This window comes from Eptesicus fuscus, chromosome 11 (genome assembly GCF_027574615.1).
Source record: "Eptesicus fuscus isolate TK198812 chromosome 11, DD_ASM_mEF_20220401, whole genome shotgun sequence".
NCBI lineage: Eukaryota > Metazoa > Chordata > Mammalia > Chiroptera > Vespertilionidae > Eptesicus > Eptesicus fuscus.
The window spans coordinates 53,469,013-53,488,114 of record NC_072483.1 but is presented as its reverse complement, the minus strand read 5'-3'; the positions used below and the strand labels follow the sequence as shown (position 1 = coordinate 53,488,114).

Genomic DNA, 19,102 nt, shown 5'->3' with positions numbered 1-19,102 from the left:
CCATATTTTATTGAATCTAAGATGCAACTGATTGAAAGAAGCATCTTTAAGTTCCACTATGAAAGAAAAAAAGGCTGTCAGTTACACTATGATACACAATCAATAATCAAGACATTTCCAATTGCAGAAGTGGAAAAATATGCATCTCAAAATCAATGAAATATGTCATTTAGTCATATTCTAAACACTATCTATTAAACCTTTCATTCTCAACTTTCACATAAATAAGGCATGATTTAGTTAAGCAAAGAAAACTTTATTTCTACTACACATAACAACATATTGCTCTAAGAAACAACTGCTATATTAGTTTTAGCATTAATGTGTAGATTAAGAAACACATGTCAACAATCCCTGCTCCCCAGACAAAACAATGTTGTGCACAGACTATCAAACATATGAAAAAAAAGCTGTCAACTGTCCACAGGGAGTGAGTCCAGTCACATTTTCAGTCAGTCAGCTGAGGATTATGTCATTATTAAGTCTTTGTTCTGTAGAAAGAACACAACACAAGTATGAAAATCATCACCTGGAAGGAAACAGCTGTTGTATAAAGTATTCCTAAAATGTTAGGAATTGTTCCTTTATTTCAGTATAACCAATGTTATCTGCTTACTTATTCATAGATGCCCCCAAATAAGCAAAACCAAAGTTACCTGGAAGGATGATGCAAGCACATACTGAATTTCTGGAAGGAAAGTGCTGTAAATTAATACAAAATCAGAATGCTATGAAATACTAGAATTTCTCTTTTCCTCAAATAGAGACATATTTTGTATATGAGCCTCATCTCAAAACATCAGTCAACTACTCTCAAAGTTATATTCTTAGACCAGTTTCTTCTCTTACTTCCTAGGTGTGGCTCACTGAAACTTGGGCTTATTCCTCAGATATGAAAGGAACTAGCCTTCTTGGGAGGTGTCATGTCCTCTGACTCTCCTCATCTTTGCTCTAAATATGTATAATAAATAGTTCAATAAGGGAAAAATGGTAGATGCATTATTTCATGACTAGTCATGCTGAAAAATAGGCACCTCCTCAAATGTGGGGAATTGGATGAATGTACATCACTATTACAGGGTATTATACTAGTAAAGTTCTGTACCAGCAGACTTCAAGGAAGTTTTGTATCATTAAACTTTTAGTTTATCATCATTTGGAGATGATGTCTAAAAGGTTTCACTTAAGTCACCAATACAAGAGTTTTGGCTCACACTTGAAAAATATTTTTAAAAATTTTATAAGAAATTTTGTTTTTAATAACTAATATTGTTCTTTCAATACACCATAAAAAAAAGCCTGAGAAAGGTGAAGAGATCTGCTCAATCATAGTGAGTTAAGTGTCAGCTGGAATTCAAACCCTGTCCTTCTGATTTTAAGTCTAATATTCTCCATGCTATAGCATAACCACTAGGAAAGGTTCAATCACAAGATTAATTTACATATTTTTCTGATACTAAGAAGTTTTTAAAGACAAAAATTCTTTGAATAAAAAAATTGTTAACTATATGTTGAAATACCCACAGACATGAATAAATACATTTTCATGCTATTTTAGAAGATAGCTTGTCTAAATAGAATTCAGTTCTTAACGTTTTATTTGTAAACACAAATGACTGCTTGTTTTAAAAAAGTCTTGCTAATTCTTTTTTAACTGGCAATTTAATATTTCTACATTGTATGGAGTAATGGGAGTGGTTTTGTAATCAAATGAAACATTTGAAAACATTTCTAAATTAGGATTACTCCCAATGGGCCCAATGAACACTTCCTATAGTCAACTGCCTTCTAGAGAAGGAGGAACTAACCACTTAACTTGCTCTACTAGGTGAAGGGTCATCAGCAGGAAGGCTTGAGGCAATTCATCCTAATATTGTTAATTCTCTTGATCAGAAAGAAAACCTCAAGTGAAAAAACTGCATCTAAAGTACTTGCCAATGGCTATCATTTGACCAGCAATGGGCTTGGGAAGTTAGTGTGTGTGGGAAGAGAAAACGCTCACCCCTTCCCCTGAAACTCAGAATTCATTTATAGAATAAAAATGTGAAATAGTTGAACATTTCTAAATTTACAAGAATGTTTCCCCAACCCATGAAGATATAAATTGACTGTTATAGAAAACAAAAATTTAAGTTCGATTTCTGAAAACTAATAAAAGGAATTTATATGGCTGTGTGTATCATTATTTATGATAAACAAAAGGGTTCTTGGTATATTGTCAGGACTATTTTTTCATGCATATATGCACAAAATAATATTTTTTCTGAATGTGTAGTTTTAAAACACAAACTCATATATATAAGTCCAGGAAAACACCAACTTTAGGTTCAAAGTTCTATTATTTGATATTGTGCTTTAGGCATTTTATTAGTGAGAAGGGAAAACGTTCTTTATAAAGACTGTTATAAATTTCTTCATTTCATAATGCAAGTCATTAAGTCTTCAAGTTAAAAATCTTTATAAGTACTTCAACTTTAATGTTTATGAAAGCATATAGTAAAAAAGTTCAACTCTTAACATCTATGACATTCACAAACCAAAAAGTAATTAATTTTCCAAATTGAAATCTGATTTTATTTTATAGAAGGGCAAAAACATTCTTCTAGTAAACATTGAAACCTATTACGTTTTAAAAAGTTCAAGGTAAAAGAAATTTTTATAAAATTATTCTGAACTGGTTTTATCAGCAAAGTTGTAAGCCACAGTGCTTGTAACTGACAACTTCTAAATCACTAAAAAGAAACTCCTAAAGTTTATATTATACATATTCCTCTTGTTATACTATTAAGCCAGTGTGTTTTAAAATTCAAATTAAAAAAGGCTTACCTCAAGAATCAGTAAGTTCTTTGTCGTTTATTAGATTCTTCTCTAGGGGAATCTGCCAGCATAACTTTAAGTCTGACTCCATTCAGGATCTTTCCATGTAAAGTACTAATTGCATCATTAGCACTTATTCTATCTGCATACTTGGCATACCCCACATTTTTTCCTGACACAAGGTAAACTTCAATCAGGTTACCAAAACGACTGAAACAAAGTTAAAAAAAAAAATCAACTGTGATCCAGAAATCAAACGACTGAAACAAAGTTAAAAAAAAAAAATCTACTGCTGCTCAGGTCTAAAAGTTCCCTCTCCAATCCATTCCCCACCTTGTCTTCTGAGTGATCTTTCTGAAACATAAATATCATTTCCTCCCTAAAAGTCCCTTCAGCAGCTCCTCATTGCCTGCAGAGTAAGACAAACTCCTTAAGATACTTTGTGAGCCTTTCTTGACAGTTTCCTTGTCCTCTCCAGCTTTATCTTCCTTCAGTCTCAAATTCCATATTCTAATAACCTCTTTCACTTTCTCTCTGGCAGGAATAACCACCCACACTCCCAGCTTACTTTCTGGGTTAAATTATTTTTATCCTTCAGGTCTCCACTATACCTCACTTCTTTCAGGGAGTCTTCTAAGTTCACAGCCTGTCCACTCTTTTCATAGCACTAATCTTACCAGGTTGAAATTTCCTATTTACTTATATGTCTCCTAAATAAGGTTATCTCTAAGACAATAACTATTTTATCTTGTTTACCTATTATAATGTTTTGTTTATACAATGTCTCTAGCATTTAGCATAGTGCCTGCCTGGACCAGAGGACAGGTTTAAGAAATAAACTAAATGAGTCAGCTAAATGAGAGTCAGAATACTTGAATTTGAACCACATACCTGATATTTTGTGCAGCTCTTTAAAGTTTCCTATCTATCTTTTTAATTCACTAACATTTATTGTAAGGCACATGGGAAAAAGAAAAAGTTAAGGAAGGAGTTATATTAAAAACAGAAATAAACAAGAGCCTTTCCCATTTTTACACTAATTATATGTTCTTCCATACAATCAAGTAATTGTTTACTCAATGAAGTTTCTATAAAATCCTTAAGGATACAACAGATTATGAACAAAACAGAAGATACTTAGTAAACATTGTTCATTTAAATTACAACTACATTGAAAAGGCTATGTGGAAAGAATTCTAGAGGACAGGTGTATGCAGATGTATCTTATTTTTATTTTTATTTTTTTTTTTTTTTTTATATTTTATTGATTTTTTACAGAGAGGAAGAGAGAGGGATAGAGAGTTAGAAACATCGATGAGAGAGAAACATCGATCAGCTGCCTCTTGCACACCCCCCACTGGGGATGTGCCCGCAACCAAGGTACATGCCCTTGACCGGAATCGAACCTGGGACCCTTGAGTCCGCAGGCTGATACTCTATCCACTGAGCCAAACCGGTTTCGGCTGCAGATGTATCTTATATGAAGAAACAGATGACCTGTCCATTCTACATATGCTTTTCAAAACAATCCTATGGGTTTTATGCCTTCAAAAAAAATAACAGAAAATTAAGTGTGTGTGGAAACATAGGATGTGTGAATGACAGAGAAGGAAATGATCATATATTTTAAAAGGTGCTATCAACAGTTTTTAAAAGCACAGAACAAGTCATCTCTATCTGATAGGTATTGGATTTAAGAAGTTTCAAGATTGTGAGTGCTTAAAGGACTCATTTAAACAAATTATATTATAAAATGTAACTTTGTGGAACTGATATCTTACCAGAATATGTCCTCTAAGACATCTAAAGGTAAAGGATGAGGGTTAAACACGATAAACAGTCTTTCTTTCACAGGAGTTTCAGGAGGGGCTGTTTTTTTGCATGATGGAAGTACAACATCTGTTTGGATTTGAGGCAACTGTGATCCAGAACTTCCTCCAAATTGCTGCTGAAGAGGTAGGTACAAAACAAGAAAAAGAAAAACTACACTTTAGGGATCTTAAGCCAAGAGCTAAAGAGATGAATATCATGGCACCTATGTGGTCTTTTACTATAGCTCTGAAAATGTTCTTACATAGGTAATAAACCAAGGCCACATTTATTTTATACCCTATGGATGTATTGTGAAGGTTAAATTCTTACCTACTTACCAGAAATTGCTGTTGACTTGGGTTATTCCACACCATTGATGCAAGCTGTGCAGCTACCATCTGTGTTGCCATTTTTCTAAGGAGACTGAAGATAACAACTGATAATTTACAGAAAACTAGAAATACTCAGTCTCTTAACAGTAGCTTGTTTTGTATGGCCTCCTCACCTGAGAGATTAATTATTTTCTATTTTTATTCTTCAAGTCATAATCACATACACCCAGAGCTTGGCTTTTGACACTCCTGGAACGGTACTTACTCTGTGGCATTATTCCCATCATCAATGAAGGAAACACCTATCCGATTTCCAGGAGGGTACTGAAATCCATGTAACTTGTATTTTGCATAAATAGCTGATGCTACATTGAAATACTGAACCACTCCATGACCTAAAACAAAGGTAGATAATATAGAGGAGTTAAAGAGAATGAATGCTTTTGTGGTACTGCCACAAAAATGAAACAATGTAAAAATACCCTAATATCATACAGACAGTAAATACAGAATCAATGTGACAGAAAATAAGTTCTCTTACACACCGGTGTAACAGTTGTGTTCCTACAAAGCAATGTATAAGCCAGATTTTGGTAAAAATATGAACATGATATTTTAAGGATAATACTTCCCTTTAAATGCCTCCCTTTAAAAACAGCCTTTAAAAGTCAAAAGGCTTTAAAAATACAAGATGGATTAAACTAACACTAGATAATAGACTTAATCAATTAATTAATTAAAAGTTCAAATGGCTGATATTACAGCCTTGCTTCTATTAAGAGTGGGAATAGAAAGTAGGTACCTGAAGTGAAGAAAAGAAGTTTCATCTCAAGGTATAAAGTTTAAGAAAAAGAGATGTAGGGATGAGGAGGATATTTAAGGGTTTATAAGTTTGCCTAGCATTAATCAAGAGTACAAACAGAGTGCGGAAGCTCAGAGGGAAGGGGGCGGAGAGGATGTGGGAAGAAAAAAAAAAAAAGAGTCCTATCCTGAGATGTTTTTGTTGTACTACTGGAAACAGAAAATGCTCTATTTCATGGGAGTTAAAATATTTAAAAAAAAATAAATGACTCAGTATAAAAAAGACAAATTCCAGGGGTTTATTTATCAAGGAATCACTGTATTTAAAGTTTAAAGCAAATAAAAAGAAAAATTGTTACACAAACAGTATCTAACATATGAAGTATCACTGAAGAAAAGCCATTTTAACAAAACACACATCCTACCTAATAATAGACAAATATGTATATTGACCATACCTCTGACACCCCCACAAACCACGCCCACCATCCAATCAGAGCAGGTATGCAAATTAACCCAACCAAGATGGCTACAGCCACAGAGAGCAAGGTTTCCTAGCCTGGGAGGGCAGTTAAGAGGGACCAAGCCTGCAAGGGAGGGCAGTTGGAGGTGATCAACCCTGCAGGAGAGGGCAGTTAGGGGTGACCAGGCCGGCAGAGGAGGGAAGTTGGGGGCAAACAGGCTGGCAGCGGAGTGGTTAGGGGGTGATCAGGTTGGCAGGCAGAAGTGGTTAGGGGCAATCAGGAAGGCAGGCAGGCAAGCAGTTGGGAGCCAGCAGTCCTGGATTATGAGAGGGATGTCCGACTGCCCGTTTAGGCCCAATCCGGGAGGGGTCCCAGATTGGAGAGGGTACAAGATGGGCTGAGGGACAACTCCCCCTCCATGCACGAATTTCATGCACCGGGCCTCTAGTTTAAAAATAATATAGACATTATTTTACCATAGTTTGAATAAGGATCTCGTTGAACTTCACAATATTCCAATCCTGGTACTATATCAAAAATGCTGAAAAGCTGCTCTTCAGTGAAAGGAACTCTTGATACAACTGACAGGCGTTTGGAGATAGCTTCTTGGCCTCTGTTGTCATTCTTGTCAAAATTTGAAAATTCAGGTTGTTGCTCTTCAATTATATAGAAAAAAGTAAATCTTTAAATTTCTATACATTCAAGAATTCATTTAACACTTTAGATACTAGAAAAGAAAATGAACTTTCATTGAGTCCATTCCACTGAACAAAGGCACTCTATTTTGTAGAATGCTCTTGGTCATCAGCACCAACAAAAGGGACCAATGACAAGAAAACTGACAACTTTTGCCCACTGCTCAGCATTCAACACAGAAACATAAGCAGAAATGTGTAGTCTAATTTCATAGGAATATGTTTAGTATGCGAAACTGTAAAATATGACAAGTGATTCTTCTAAAAGAACATTTGTGCCAAATGACATTCACAGTCTTTACTTTCACCACTCATTTCCCCCTTTTCCTAACTTACTACTTTTGTTATTCCTCTCCTTTCTCTAGCTTTAATTCTAAAGCAACAGTGGCTTAGGGATACAATTTTAGGACTCAATACTGAGGAAATATCTGTATATGTCTCTCATACTTTTTTGGCCAGCTGCGTAGAGGTAGAAACTCACCCAAAAAGGTGGCAGTGACAATTTATTATTGAGAAAGTGCATAACTAACCATAGAAAACTATAATTGAAAGTTAAACTAAGTGTTAAATATTAAGGACATGAGAAGTCATGACAAACTAAAAACAAAACAAAAACAAGTACCACTACAGTACGACTTTTATTCACTAAGTGATATTTACAGACTGCTAATAAAATAATACTTTTAAAAAGTCAATTGAGATTGTATGTACTACTTCCACAATAAGGTAAAGGTAGCCCACTTACCAAATGGAAACATATTTATTCTAGGTTCATGTCCCAAAGTCTCCTGCCTCATATTACTATAATAATCTTGTTCTGAGGATTCAGATGCTTTATTTTTGGGTTCAGCCAAGATTGCCCTAAAACCTGAAAAGAGAATCCATGAATTTCAAGCTTCAGAGCAAATTTAACATACCCGTAAATATACTTGATTGCTAGTGACTGATTTAGCTTTAAAAATACAGGGTGTCCAAAAAAATCATTGTCCCAGGCTCCTCAACATCAAATCCTATAGGACTTCTTCACATTCAACCTGTCATCAAGATTATTCCTTCGAAATATACTAAGATGGTGTTATGTTCCACTCTAACTTCCCTGCCTCTGTTTTTAATTTTGATTCTCTTCAATTAATTACAACAACCCTTCAACTGGTCTCTTTGCCTGTGAATCCAGGATTTTAAATAAGGATGCAAGAATGAGCTTCAAAAGGTGGGAAGGTTCCTTCATGAACCTTCTGAAACTTTAAACAAAATGCATATGCATATGGACATGTTTCAAAGAAGAAGGTTCATAGTTTCCATTGTATTATTCAATGGCTCCAAAAAGGATAAAAGTAGCCAGTTTGAATTCTTTCCCTGGAAATCCATCCTTGATACTATGGCTAGATCAACTGTACTGAAATAGTTTTTCTCCTTTTAAAACAATCTACAAGGCAATCCAAATGTGGACCAAGCTTCAACTCTTTCTAACCTCCCACACATGGTTCCAGTGTATCTAGTTATCTCTGTCTCATAATTTCTCAACAGAAATGTTATGCTTTACTCAGGATTATGCAAAGACATGTTTATACCTAGCTCTGAGCCTTTGCTAATACTGCTCTCACCTTCTGTCCTGCCTACTCTCCACCAGATGCAAATCCTACTTCCAATGCATTCCCATGTTCATTCAGTGTACTTGTTTTTCACCTCTGGTAGACTATTTTCAGTATCTTTAAGTTCTCAATAAATATTTATTAAGGTTTTGTTACTATACTAGGTACTTGGGGTGACAGAAATAGACAAAACATACACTTTGCTTTCAAAAAGCCTTTTAAAAATTCTATTACTCCCTATTTTTTGCCTTTTAATCCTGGCTACTCAATCTATACTAATAAAAGAGAAACATGCAAATTAACCATCACTCCACTACGCCCACCAGCCAATCAGGAGGGAATATGCAAATTAGAAGGAGAAAGATGGCAGCCACCCAGCTGCTCCAGGTGGGCCAGGACGCCTGCTATGAGAGGGAGGGCGGGTGGGGGGGGGCGAAGGGATCTACAGGAGTGGCACTCTGGCCACAGCGAAGACGAAGACTGCAGACTCCGGAGTCTGCAGCGAAGACGGCAGACTCTGGTGCTGGAAGCCAAGGGAAGGAAGGCCTATTGCACGAATCTCTTCGTGCAACGGGCCTATAGTATAGCTATAAGTTCCTTAAATGGCAAGACTATTTTATATTTCATTTGTAAGCCTCTTTTTAACCTATTGGTGAGTATACCATAGGTATTCAATTAATGCTGTCTGAGAAATTTAGATGGGTCTGAGAGCAAATTTTGGTGTGTACCTTAGGGTTATCTAATTAACAGTAATTATTTGCAGTGTGTATAAATTTTTATAGTATCCTGAAACACACTAATTTAATTATTGCATATCGCATTTCTAAAGGTCAATATGTCTAGAAGTATCACAATAAGGAAAATTCTCCTTGGCTTCCATTTTTTTTTTTTTTTTATTAATCCTCACCTGAGGATTTTTTTCTATTGTTCTCAGACAGAGTGGATGGGAGGGCAGGAGGGAGGGAAGAAACAGACAGAAACATCAATGTTATAGGGACAGATTGATTGGTTGCCTCCCACAAGTGCCAGGACCTGGGTGGGGAATGAACCTTGTACCCTTGATCTGAAATTGAACTTGTGACCTTTCAGTGCTCTGGCCGATGCTCTAACTACTGAGCAACACCAGCCAGGGCTCTCCTTGGCTTTTTTTTTTTTTTTATATATATTTTTATTGATTTCAGAGAGGAAGGGAGAGGGAGAGAGAGTTAGAAACACCAATGATGGGAGAGAATCACTGATTGGCTGCCTCCTGCATGCCCCCTACTAGGGATCGAGTCTGCAACCTGGGCATGTGCCCCTGACCGTAACTGGACCTGGGACCCTTTAGTCCACAGGCTGACACTCTATCCACTGAGCCAAACCGGCTAGGGCTCCTTGTATTCTTTATAATTCTAATTCTCCAGGATGTATATCAGCAACAGCAGATCTAATCAATGTCACTCTAGCTTGAAATTAACCCAATGTATATTTACTTACCTATATTAGCCATCCTTATAAATGCTATCCTTAACCTAGTTTTGTTAATATACTAACTTCTATTTAGGGTTTAGGTCAAATATGAATAAATATTAAAGAAAACTTACTAATTTTTTTAATATAAATAAGAATAAGTATTTTTTAAAAATACCTGAAAGGGTAGATTAATTTCTTAAATACTTAATATTGTAAAATATGCACTTAAAGAAAACCCCAAACCTATAGAAATAATAATCAAAATATGGCAACAACATTTTCACTTACTAAGTTAATATAGTTACTATTTCTTTTCAAGATGGGGCCTCAATGAAAGCTTAATCATAGCCCAAAATAATTTTCATCTGAGGGCTATATATATTTAAACTCCCACTAAGATTAAATTAGTAGTTATGATTAACAAAAAACAGAATTAAATTCAGTTATTGAGAATAATTATAATTTTTTAAAAGTTTTTAACAATGTTAAATACATACTTACTTCGATCACAGTTTTCTATTGCTTGGGCAGCTTGTGATGGTTTTAAGTATCGAACATAGCCCAAACCTTTACTTTCTCCAGTGATTTTATGCTTAATAATGCTGCAATACTCGATATCTCCATACACCTATGAAAGTTAAAAAAAATATATTAGAAGAGTCAAAATTAATAATTGAACAGGGATTATTTCAGAACTTAAAATTTATTTGTACTCTTATTTACCAAATAATCCTAAATAATAAAAGGTAATATGAAAATTGTCCCCTCGGGAGTTTGACCAACTGGGAGTTCGACCGCTCGCTGTGACATGCACTGACCACCAGGAGGCAGTGCGGAATGAAGGAAGGCCCCAGCCGGCAGCTGGGGGAAGGAAGGCCCCGATGGGTCCTGATCACCGCCAGGCCTAGGGACTCTACCTGTGCATGAATTTTGTGCACCGGGCCTCTAGTAACCAAAATAATGAAAATGTTTATTTAATGAGCATTTGCTTTATATAAACTATCTTATTGTTACAACAGTCCTTCAAGGATATATATAGGATATCCCCTAAATGTATACACACACTTTGAATAATTATAAAAGCAGTATCTATTAAAATACATTTCATTTTCAAACTGAGCCATCAGCTGTTAAAATGTATATATATTTTGGGGGTCACCTTGTATATGTATTACACTGCTTATTTCACAGAAAAGGAAGCTGGGCCGTAGAGAAATCAAATAACTTGCCCAAGTTATAAAGGGAGAGTAAGAATTTGAACATGGTCTGAGAGCTGCAAAGTCTAGCTCATTAGTGGTTAAGAGCAGAGGCTCTGGAATTGAACCTTCTGGTTCAAATCTTGGCTCAGCAACTTATTAACTAAGTGGTTTAGTTATCTTTTCTGTGGTTGTCTCTGTATCTGTTAACTGGTGCTAATAGCTGTACCTCACAGAGTTAATTTAAAGGTTATATGAACTAATACACCAAGATGCTTGCATGTATTTTCCAGTTTTTATATATTCTATAATTTTTTTATATATGTATATATATATTTTTTAATTGATTTTTTATAGAGAGGAAGGGAGAGGGATAGAGAGTTAGAAACATCGATGAGAGAGAAACATCGATCAGCTGCCTCCTGCACACCTCCTGTGCCCGCAACCAAAGTACATGCCCTTGACCGGAACCAAACCTGGGACCCTTCAGTCTGCAGGCCAACGCTCCATCCACTGAGCCAAACCGGTTATGGCTCTATAATTTTTAAAGTTACTTTATTCTAGGTTTAATACTTAAAAAACAGATTGAAAAAGATAACTTAAAAATAGTTATTTAATTCCCCACCACCAATCTAATGATCTAACTCATACCACACTTTAGATTTAGTAACTGTGCAAACAATTTAGGATTATGAGTTATCAAATGCTAGCTGATTAGAAAACATAAGTACCTTAAATTTTTCCCGTAGATCTTCTTCTGTGTAGGACTTTGGTATCATAACAAAGATTCTTGTAAGTTCTTCATCTTCTACATCTCGGTGATTTCCAGATGATCTGGACTGAGCAATTAAAACCTAAGAAACAAACAAATTCCACAAAATAATGTGAAAAAAATCAGTTGTTTTCCTATTCTTTTTTTTAAAATATATTTTTTATTGATTTCAGAGGAAGGGAGAGGGAGAGAAACATCAATGATGAGAATCATAGATTGGCTGCCTCCTGCACGCCCCTACTGAAAAAATTTTAAGCAATCTTTATTGCAATGACTTTTTAAAAAAATCCTCACCCAAGGATATGTTTGATTTTAGAGAGAGAAAGGGAGAAACATCGATTGGTTATTCCCATATGCACCTAGACTGGGGATCGAACCGGAAACCTTTTTGGTGTATGGGACGATGCTCTAACCAACTGAGGCACCTGGCTGGGCTGCAGTGACTTTTTATATGAGCTATTACCAACCTCTGCACTATTTTTTCGAAATGGATTCCAGTTTACCAAAAACAATAGTGAATGCACTAAAAAAGAATGTGTACTCTGCAGTTGTTAGGTAGTGTTCACTAAATGTCAATTTATAGTTAAGTGTTATTAAAATGTTACATATCTACTGATTTTGTCTACTAGTTCTATCAGATACTGAGAGGAATGTATAAAAATCTGATTGTGAATTTGTCTCCTTTGTTCTATCAATAATGCATAATGTATTTTGAAGCTCTATTACTGGCTACATAACAATATGGATTGTTATGTACTTTTTGACTGATATTTTTTATGTTACTACTCCTCTCCTGTTGAAGACCATTTTGTCTGATACCACAACAGCTGTTTCTATTCTTTTACTTTCAACCACTTTGTATTTTTTATACCCAAAGTGTCTCTTGTAAATAGAATTTAGTTAATTCTTTTTTTAAAATCCCGACAATCTTTTTAAAAAAAATTTTTTTTTCTTGATATTTAGAGCAAGAAAAACACTGATTGACTGCCTTCTGCATGCCCCCTACTGGGAATCCAGCCCACAACCAGGGCATGTGCCCTGATGGGAAATTGAACTGGCAACCTTTTCATGGTAAGACCTAGTACATGGGAAGACGCCCAACCAATTGAGCCACACCAGCCAAGGTGACAATCTCTGCCTTTTCACTGGACTGTTTAGTATATTTGTTTAATGTCATATTTGACATAGTTGGGTTTAATTCTAGATGGTCATATTTTTAATTTTTTTCTATCAATATTTTTTAAAAAAAGATAGCTCTGGCTGGGTGGCTCAATTAGTTGGAGTATCATCTGGTACACCAAAAGGTTGTGGGTTTGATTCCTGGTCAGGGCACATACCTAGGTTTTTTAATCCTCGGGTGAGAATTAAAAAAAAAAAAAAAATAAAAAATACCATACTCTGGATCATCTCAATGACAATGCAAATGATGTACTGAGTAAGAAAATATACAGAATGATTTGAGGCTCTATTTTTCTACTATTGATAATTTAGTTTTATTGAAACATCATCTATGACATTAGATTATTACTTGGAATATAGTTTTATATTGCTTTAATTTGTAAAACTGCCTTGGTTTTTTATCAGAGGTGGGGAATGTGCAGCCCACAGGTCATATGAGGCATGCGAAATCATTTGGTCTGGCCCTGCCAAGGCATTAGGGGTGAGCTAATTAAATGTTTGACCAAATATAGCAGGCTAATTTTTAAGTTGATAATTTTATATGGCCTGAAAATGGTGTTATAAATCTCCAAATGGCACTTGAAAAAAGTTCCCCACCCATTTTATATTATTACAGAGTAATGTTAAAAATCTCTAAATAGGATTGTGGATTTCTATATAGAGCTATAAGCACAAAAACTTTAATGGCTAGTTTTATTTTTATAACTTGAGGAAAAGTAATAAAATTAATATAAATTGCCCCACAAAGGCTTTTGAGAGTTTTTTTTCTTCTTTTAAAGGGGGGATCTATGTCATTTAAGAATGACAAAATCTGGACCTATGGTATTACACAGTAAAAGGCAGCAACTAAAAAGCCTTTAAGTAAAAAACCCAGAGCTTATAAAGCCATGAGATTTTAGGAATATTGAAAAAGAAGGTTGTGCATGGCCCATGGACACAGACAATGGGTCGGTAAGGGCCTGGGGTGGGGCAAGGGGGCATATGTAATACTTTCAACAATAAAGAATTATTTTTAAAAAGATTATGTTTGCTTGGAAAACAGCTGTCACAGAGGTGTGGAACTTGCTTACAAGACACAGCCAGATATATATCCCCAGGTAGAGTCTACTTCCAGTTTCAGTAAATCTTCACTGTATGTTCACTATATTATGAGATATTAACACTGACTAATGCAGAAATGGCCCACTATAAAGTTAGTCTAGTGGACAATAAGGATCCTTTAAGTATATGGGAGGATATTAGGGAGGGAAAAGGAGTCTCAGGTAATAAGATTTGAGATGGAAGGTGCCATTAGATCACAAATTTCTAAATATTAGCAGACTGGAATGTTTCATATATCTGATAAAGGAGACAGTATATAAGTAGATAACAAGTATAATTAATCTCCTAGTGGATGATTTCTCCTGAGATTTTATGTTCACAGACTATGGGCTCTAAGAGACATTCTTGCAAGCTAAAAATCAATTATTTTTCTCTTGTATTTTCTAGGTGTACTGTTTTCCTTTAGATAATGTAGCTGGTAACAAAATGACTTTTACTTGGACAATCAACTGGCTGTAGGCCTGGTGCTGTAATTTTGTAATTTTTCTTGTAGATAGATCCTTCGGGATTTTGCAAAAGCAAAGTACATGAAAAAAAATAAAAATTAAAGCTGAATTAATTTAACTGTGAATACTGAAAAAAGATTTACATTCCAGTGGAAGATAGCTCAAGCTGCAGCTGATGAAGAATGAACTTAAGACTGTCTAGGTAGGCACTGTAGTGAAACAACCCTCTGGCTGAAAATGAGTGAAGAAAAATGTGAGAAACAGAATTTAAACTTTCATTATCTTTGGGAATAATTTAATTTCTCTGTGGCCAAAAGGTAAGGTGCATTTCAGTGTTGGGAATTTTACTTATCTTATAGTAATTTAATGACGGAAAGATCTATGGGTTTCAAATTTAGAGCATGTTTTCCATTATAATCTCTGTGGTTATGTTACTCAAAAGTATAAAAACCCTCTTCCCTAAGATCATAATTGGAAGGAGATGAAAATGATCAATCTAATGCAGGAGTCAGCAAACTACAGCCTTCTGTTTTTCTACAACCTAGAACCTAAGCATTGTTTTTATATTTTTAAAGGGCCGTTGAAAATAAAGAGTATTTGACAGACTGTATGTGGCTCACAAGGCCTAAATATTGACTATCTGACCCTTTAGAAAACAAGTTTGCAAACCCCCGATCTAGAATATGCTGTGGCCTTACAATTAGTTTTGTTGATGATCTGTTGTCACCCATGTCAAAGGGTTGGAGAGGTGGGAGGAGGGTCTACTGTGGTTGGTGCAGTCCCAGGCACCTCCTCTTTTGCATATGCAGGTAAAGGAAAGACCTCCAGAAATGGAAATATCTCTGTCTCTCATTTATATAAGTCCATATTTGTAATATTCTTCTCATTTTCTGTAGTAAATGGAAAAAAACTTTGAGAAAGCAGAATTCTGTGGAAAGCTAACTAGTTCTGCAGGACAAAAGGGTACACTTGAGCAACTGCTAGATTCTCAGTTCACAGTAAGTAAGGAATGACATCTTGGCAACAACAAGGATATAGGAGGGCTTACCTTGTACCAGGCACTGTGCTAAAAGCATAGCTTGTCATATAACCCTTCCCGCCACGTGTCATTTATCTTAATTTTACAGACAAGTGAAGAAACTTAAATATAAATACCACTAGGGTGAACTAAGTACACAAAGCAGCATTTACTACAACTACACTACCATCCATCACAATGATTCGGCTCTTCTTAACGCAGTTGACTTTGGTTTGCTTTCAAAGAAAAGCGGCAGTAACAGAACACGTGCTATTAATACCGTCGCAAATAGGGCTTATTGAAAATGGTTTTGAGAATCACAAAGGGGATAAATATGTAGTATTAGCCATTTTAATCACCTGCACTTGAATATTACATACATTTGTCAGGTAGTGGGAAAATGCCCAACACCAGAGAGCCACAGTTTAATGCACTTTTATCAAGTGGTTCGACCCCATACCTAACTGTGGAAAAGCAGAGTCCCCTGTTTTTATAACGGTAACCTGGGGGTGGGTGGGGGGTTGTTCTGAGAGAGGAGGGTCAAAGAAGTCCTCAAAGTAGGCCAGGGCCAGAGCTGGGCCAGGAATCCCGAGTTCCAGATTAGGGAGGGACCGTGGACGTGGGGGGGGAGGGGGGGCGTGGCCGGAGTCGCCACAGCTGCCAGGCCAGACCCGGGGGGCGGATGTTCTTTCCGCACCTCCCCCCCGACCCCTGCACCCCGAGGCAGGCTCGCGAGCGGTCCTGAAAAACCCTCTTCCCAAGGCCATCCTCCCCGCTCCTCGTCCCCAGAATGCCAGGTGCCGCCTAGTCCGCCGCCGGGGGCAGACAGACCGACCACCACGGCCCGACCCCGACACAGCGGCAGGGGAAGGGAGGCCCGAGACCCACCCCCACCGCCGAACACCGTCCCCGCGGGTATCCCGACCCGGGCACCCGCACCTTGATAGGCTTGGTGTCGTAGGGGCCGAGGCACCGGCCATGCATCTCCTCCATGGCCCTACAGGCCTGCGAGCTGCGTGCGAACTTGATGAAGGCGATGCCCTTGGACTCCTTCGTGTGCTTGTCCCGCACCACCCAGATATCCTGGATCTCGCCGAAGGGGGAGAAGCGCTCCCGCAGGACCGACTCGGGCGTGTACTTGCTGATCACCAGGAAGATGCGGCTGTTGGGCGGCTCGTCCAGGCTGTCCACGCCCGGGCGGAAGCCTCCGCCGCTCGCACAGCTGCCTGCTTCGTCCATGGCGTCCCACCAGACGCGCGGGAGCCAGGCCCAGTCGCCTTCAGCTCTCCTGGCTTCCGCCCGGCCCGCCGCCGCCGCCGCTGTCGCACACCTGGCCGTTGCGGATCCGGCGCTCCGCTTCCGGAAGACGTAAGAGTCTGGCGCTGTCCCGCTGTGCGCGGCCGCCGGCTTCTGGCTAGTGGCCTGCAGCGCCCCCTGGCGACCCGGAGGAGCCTGACCCAGTCCTGGTCTTGAATCGAGTGGAGCCGAAGTCCACACATCAGGTGTGCCATCCTGTACCCTGTGGCCAGAACAGCCTGGTTGTTGCACAGGCTTTTCCAACTCTGGCTTTACACCACCTTCAGAGGATTCTCTCCCCAGACTTAACATGTTGGTCATAAGCTCAAAAGAGAACCATAGCATTAAAATGGAAAAGCCTTAATGCTGAAAGGAACCTTTGCGCTCATCCAATTCCAGCCTCATTTATTGAGAAAATTGGGATGAGGAAACTGAGGCTCGTGGAATAGCCCATGGTAACAGAGATCCAGGTAACAGAGCCCAAACCGGAACCGATGCCTCTGCCAATCTGCTCAACTCCCACAAGCACCCCTGGGCGTTTGAGAGCAGAAAGGGTAGACTACTCAACTGTGAAAGTAGGAGAAATGATAAGGTGGATAATAACTTCTAAGGCATAATAACTTCTAAGGCTTCCTGTTAATGGGCCTTGAGGAGAGGTTTTCAGAAAACTAGCAAAATCCCAGAAATAAGGCCTGGATATAGCATTGGCATTGGAATGAAGTGAAAGGAATAAACTAGAAAGTGGTCCTGGAGCCGAGCTCTTTGATTGTTCGTTCCTTGACTGCTAAGATCTGGGTTGCTATGAACTTAGAGAAATATTGTGTGCCAACTATGTTCCAGGCTCTGGTCAAGGACCTAGACATACAATCTGAAATAGCAAGGACATGATTCCTGCCCTCAGAGGACTTTTATTCTATTATGGAAATCTTACATGAAAATATATAATGCAAAGTAATGTCTGATTGTGTTCAACGGTTTTGCCTGAACTGTGTGAGCTTGGACAAGTTACCTCATATTTCCAACTTCGGTTTCCTCAATTGTAAAGTAGAAATAATATTACCTATTAAATGGGGTACTTTCCAAGCTTAATTAATTAATTCGTCTTCATCTAAAACAAATGTTTTTGATTGACTGCAAATGTTTTTGATGTGTTAGGCACTGAGCTATACTGAAGTGATATAGTATTAAACAAAATAGTCACTCTGCTTCCCTCATGCAGTTAATAGTTTAAGCTTATATAGTTAGGATTAGATGAGAATATATATATGAAACCAATAGCTTAGAGATCAAATGAGATAATATATGTACAATGGCACAATGGAGATTTATTTTCTTGCTCTCTTTGACTATGGTGTCTGCTCCCCAATTCTGTATATTGTATAATTGTGTGATGACAACTAACAGTCAGACATTCTGGGTTCTCACCCTGAATTTAGCACAAGATTCTGACAGTTTCTCCTTGCATTTCATTCCACATTTTTAAAAGGAGGGCTCCATTTACCCTGGAGCTTAGCAAGTCAAGGAGGTATTTTTTTAAAAATTTATTTATTCTTTTTGATTAAAATATTATATGTCTCCTTCTCCCCCCCCCAACCCCCCCAAGTCAAGGAGGTATTTTATCTTAACTTTCCACTTCTTTTTATCTTATCCAGACCAATCAAAATCTTTGTGTCAATGAAAACAATGTGGTAATATAACAATTTTACTGATGTGAGGAAGTGTGAAGATTCTAGCAATACTATTTGCACACCAGTGCCATCTGGTGGAAAATATACAATTTTCTTCAACCACTTACCGGACAATTTCTGCTCTGTAAAACATTTGTTGGCTGATATTCAGAGAAGTTACTTTTTTTTTCTTAAAGAAATTAAAGATTGCATAAAGCAAAACCAGGAACAGATATATTGGGAAATGCTAAGAAAGCAAAATTTCTTTGCCACTCAATCATGTGAATTACCGCATAGTCAACAAAAATAAGAAATGTACCTATAAATTACTAAAATACAATAAATATTTTCTTCATTGGCATCAATTTATTTTAAATACACTTCTTTTGGCTATAATTCATATGTCATACAATTCACCCATTTAAAGTGTTCAATTAAATAGTTTTTAATATGTTCACAATC

General features: G+C 37.3%; 1 protein-coding gene across 7 annotated transcripts; it reads right to left on the bottom strand.

The window, feature by feature from the left end:
- Positions 1-235: 235 nt before the first annotated feature.
- RBM45 (RNA binding motif protein 45) lies at positions 236-17,032 on the bottom strand. 7 transcript variants are annotated; one of them, XR_003616362.2, is made up of 11 exons: positions 16,617-17,032; positions 11,893-12,015; positions 10,467-10,593; positions 7,667-7,789; positions 6,703-6,882; positions 5,227-5,356; positions 4,968-5,052; positions 4,599-4,765; positions 2,827-3,027; positions 657-702; positions 236-491 (listed from the first exon to the last, which is right to left on the bottom strand). XR_003616362.2 is itself a non-coding variant. In XM_028140898.2 (11 exons), the coding sequence occupies exons 1-9, from the start codon at positions 16,914-16,916 to the stop codon at positions 2,835-2,837; spliced, it is 1,428 nt and encodes a 475-aa protein (XP_027996699.1). In that variant the 5' UTR covers positions 16,917-17,032; the 3' UTR covers positions 236-491; positions 657-688; positions 2,827-2,834. The 7 variants fall into 7 exon arrangements, 6 of the variants coding, with proteins under 6 accessions (XP_027996699.1, XP_027996701.1, XP_027996698.1 ...); XM_028140898.2 differs by having other exon boundaries at positions 657-688; XM_028140900.2 differs by lacking the exon at positions 657-702 and adding an exon at positions 15,358-15,549 and having other exon boundaries at positions 16,617-16,681.
- Between the last annotated feature and the right edge of the window lie 2,070 nt (positions 17,033-19,102).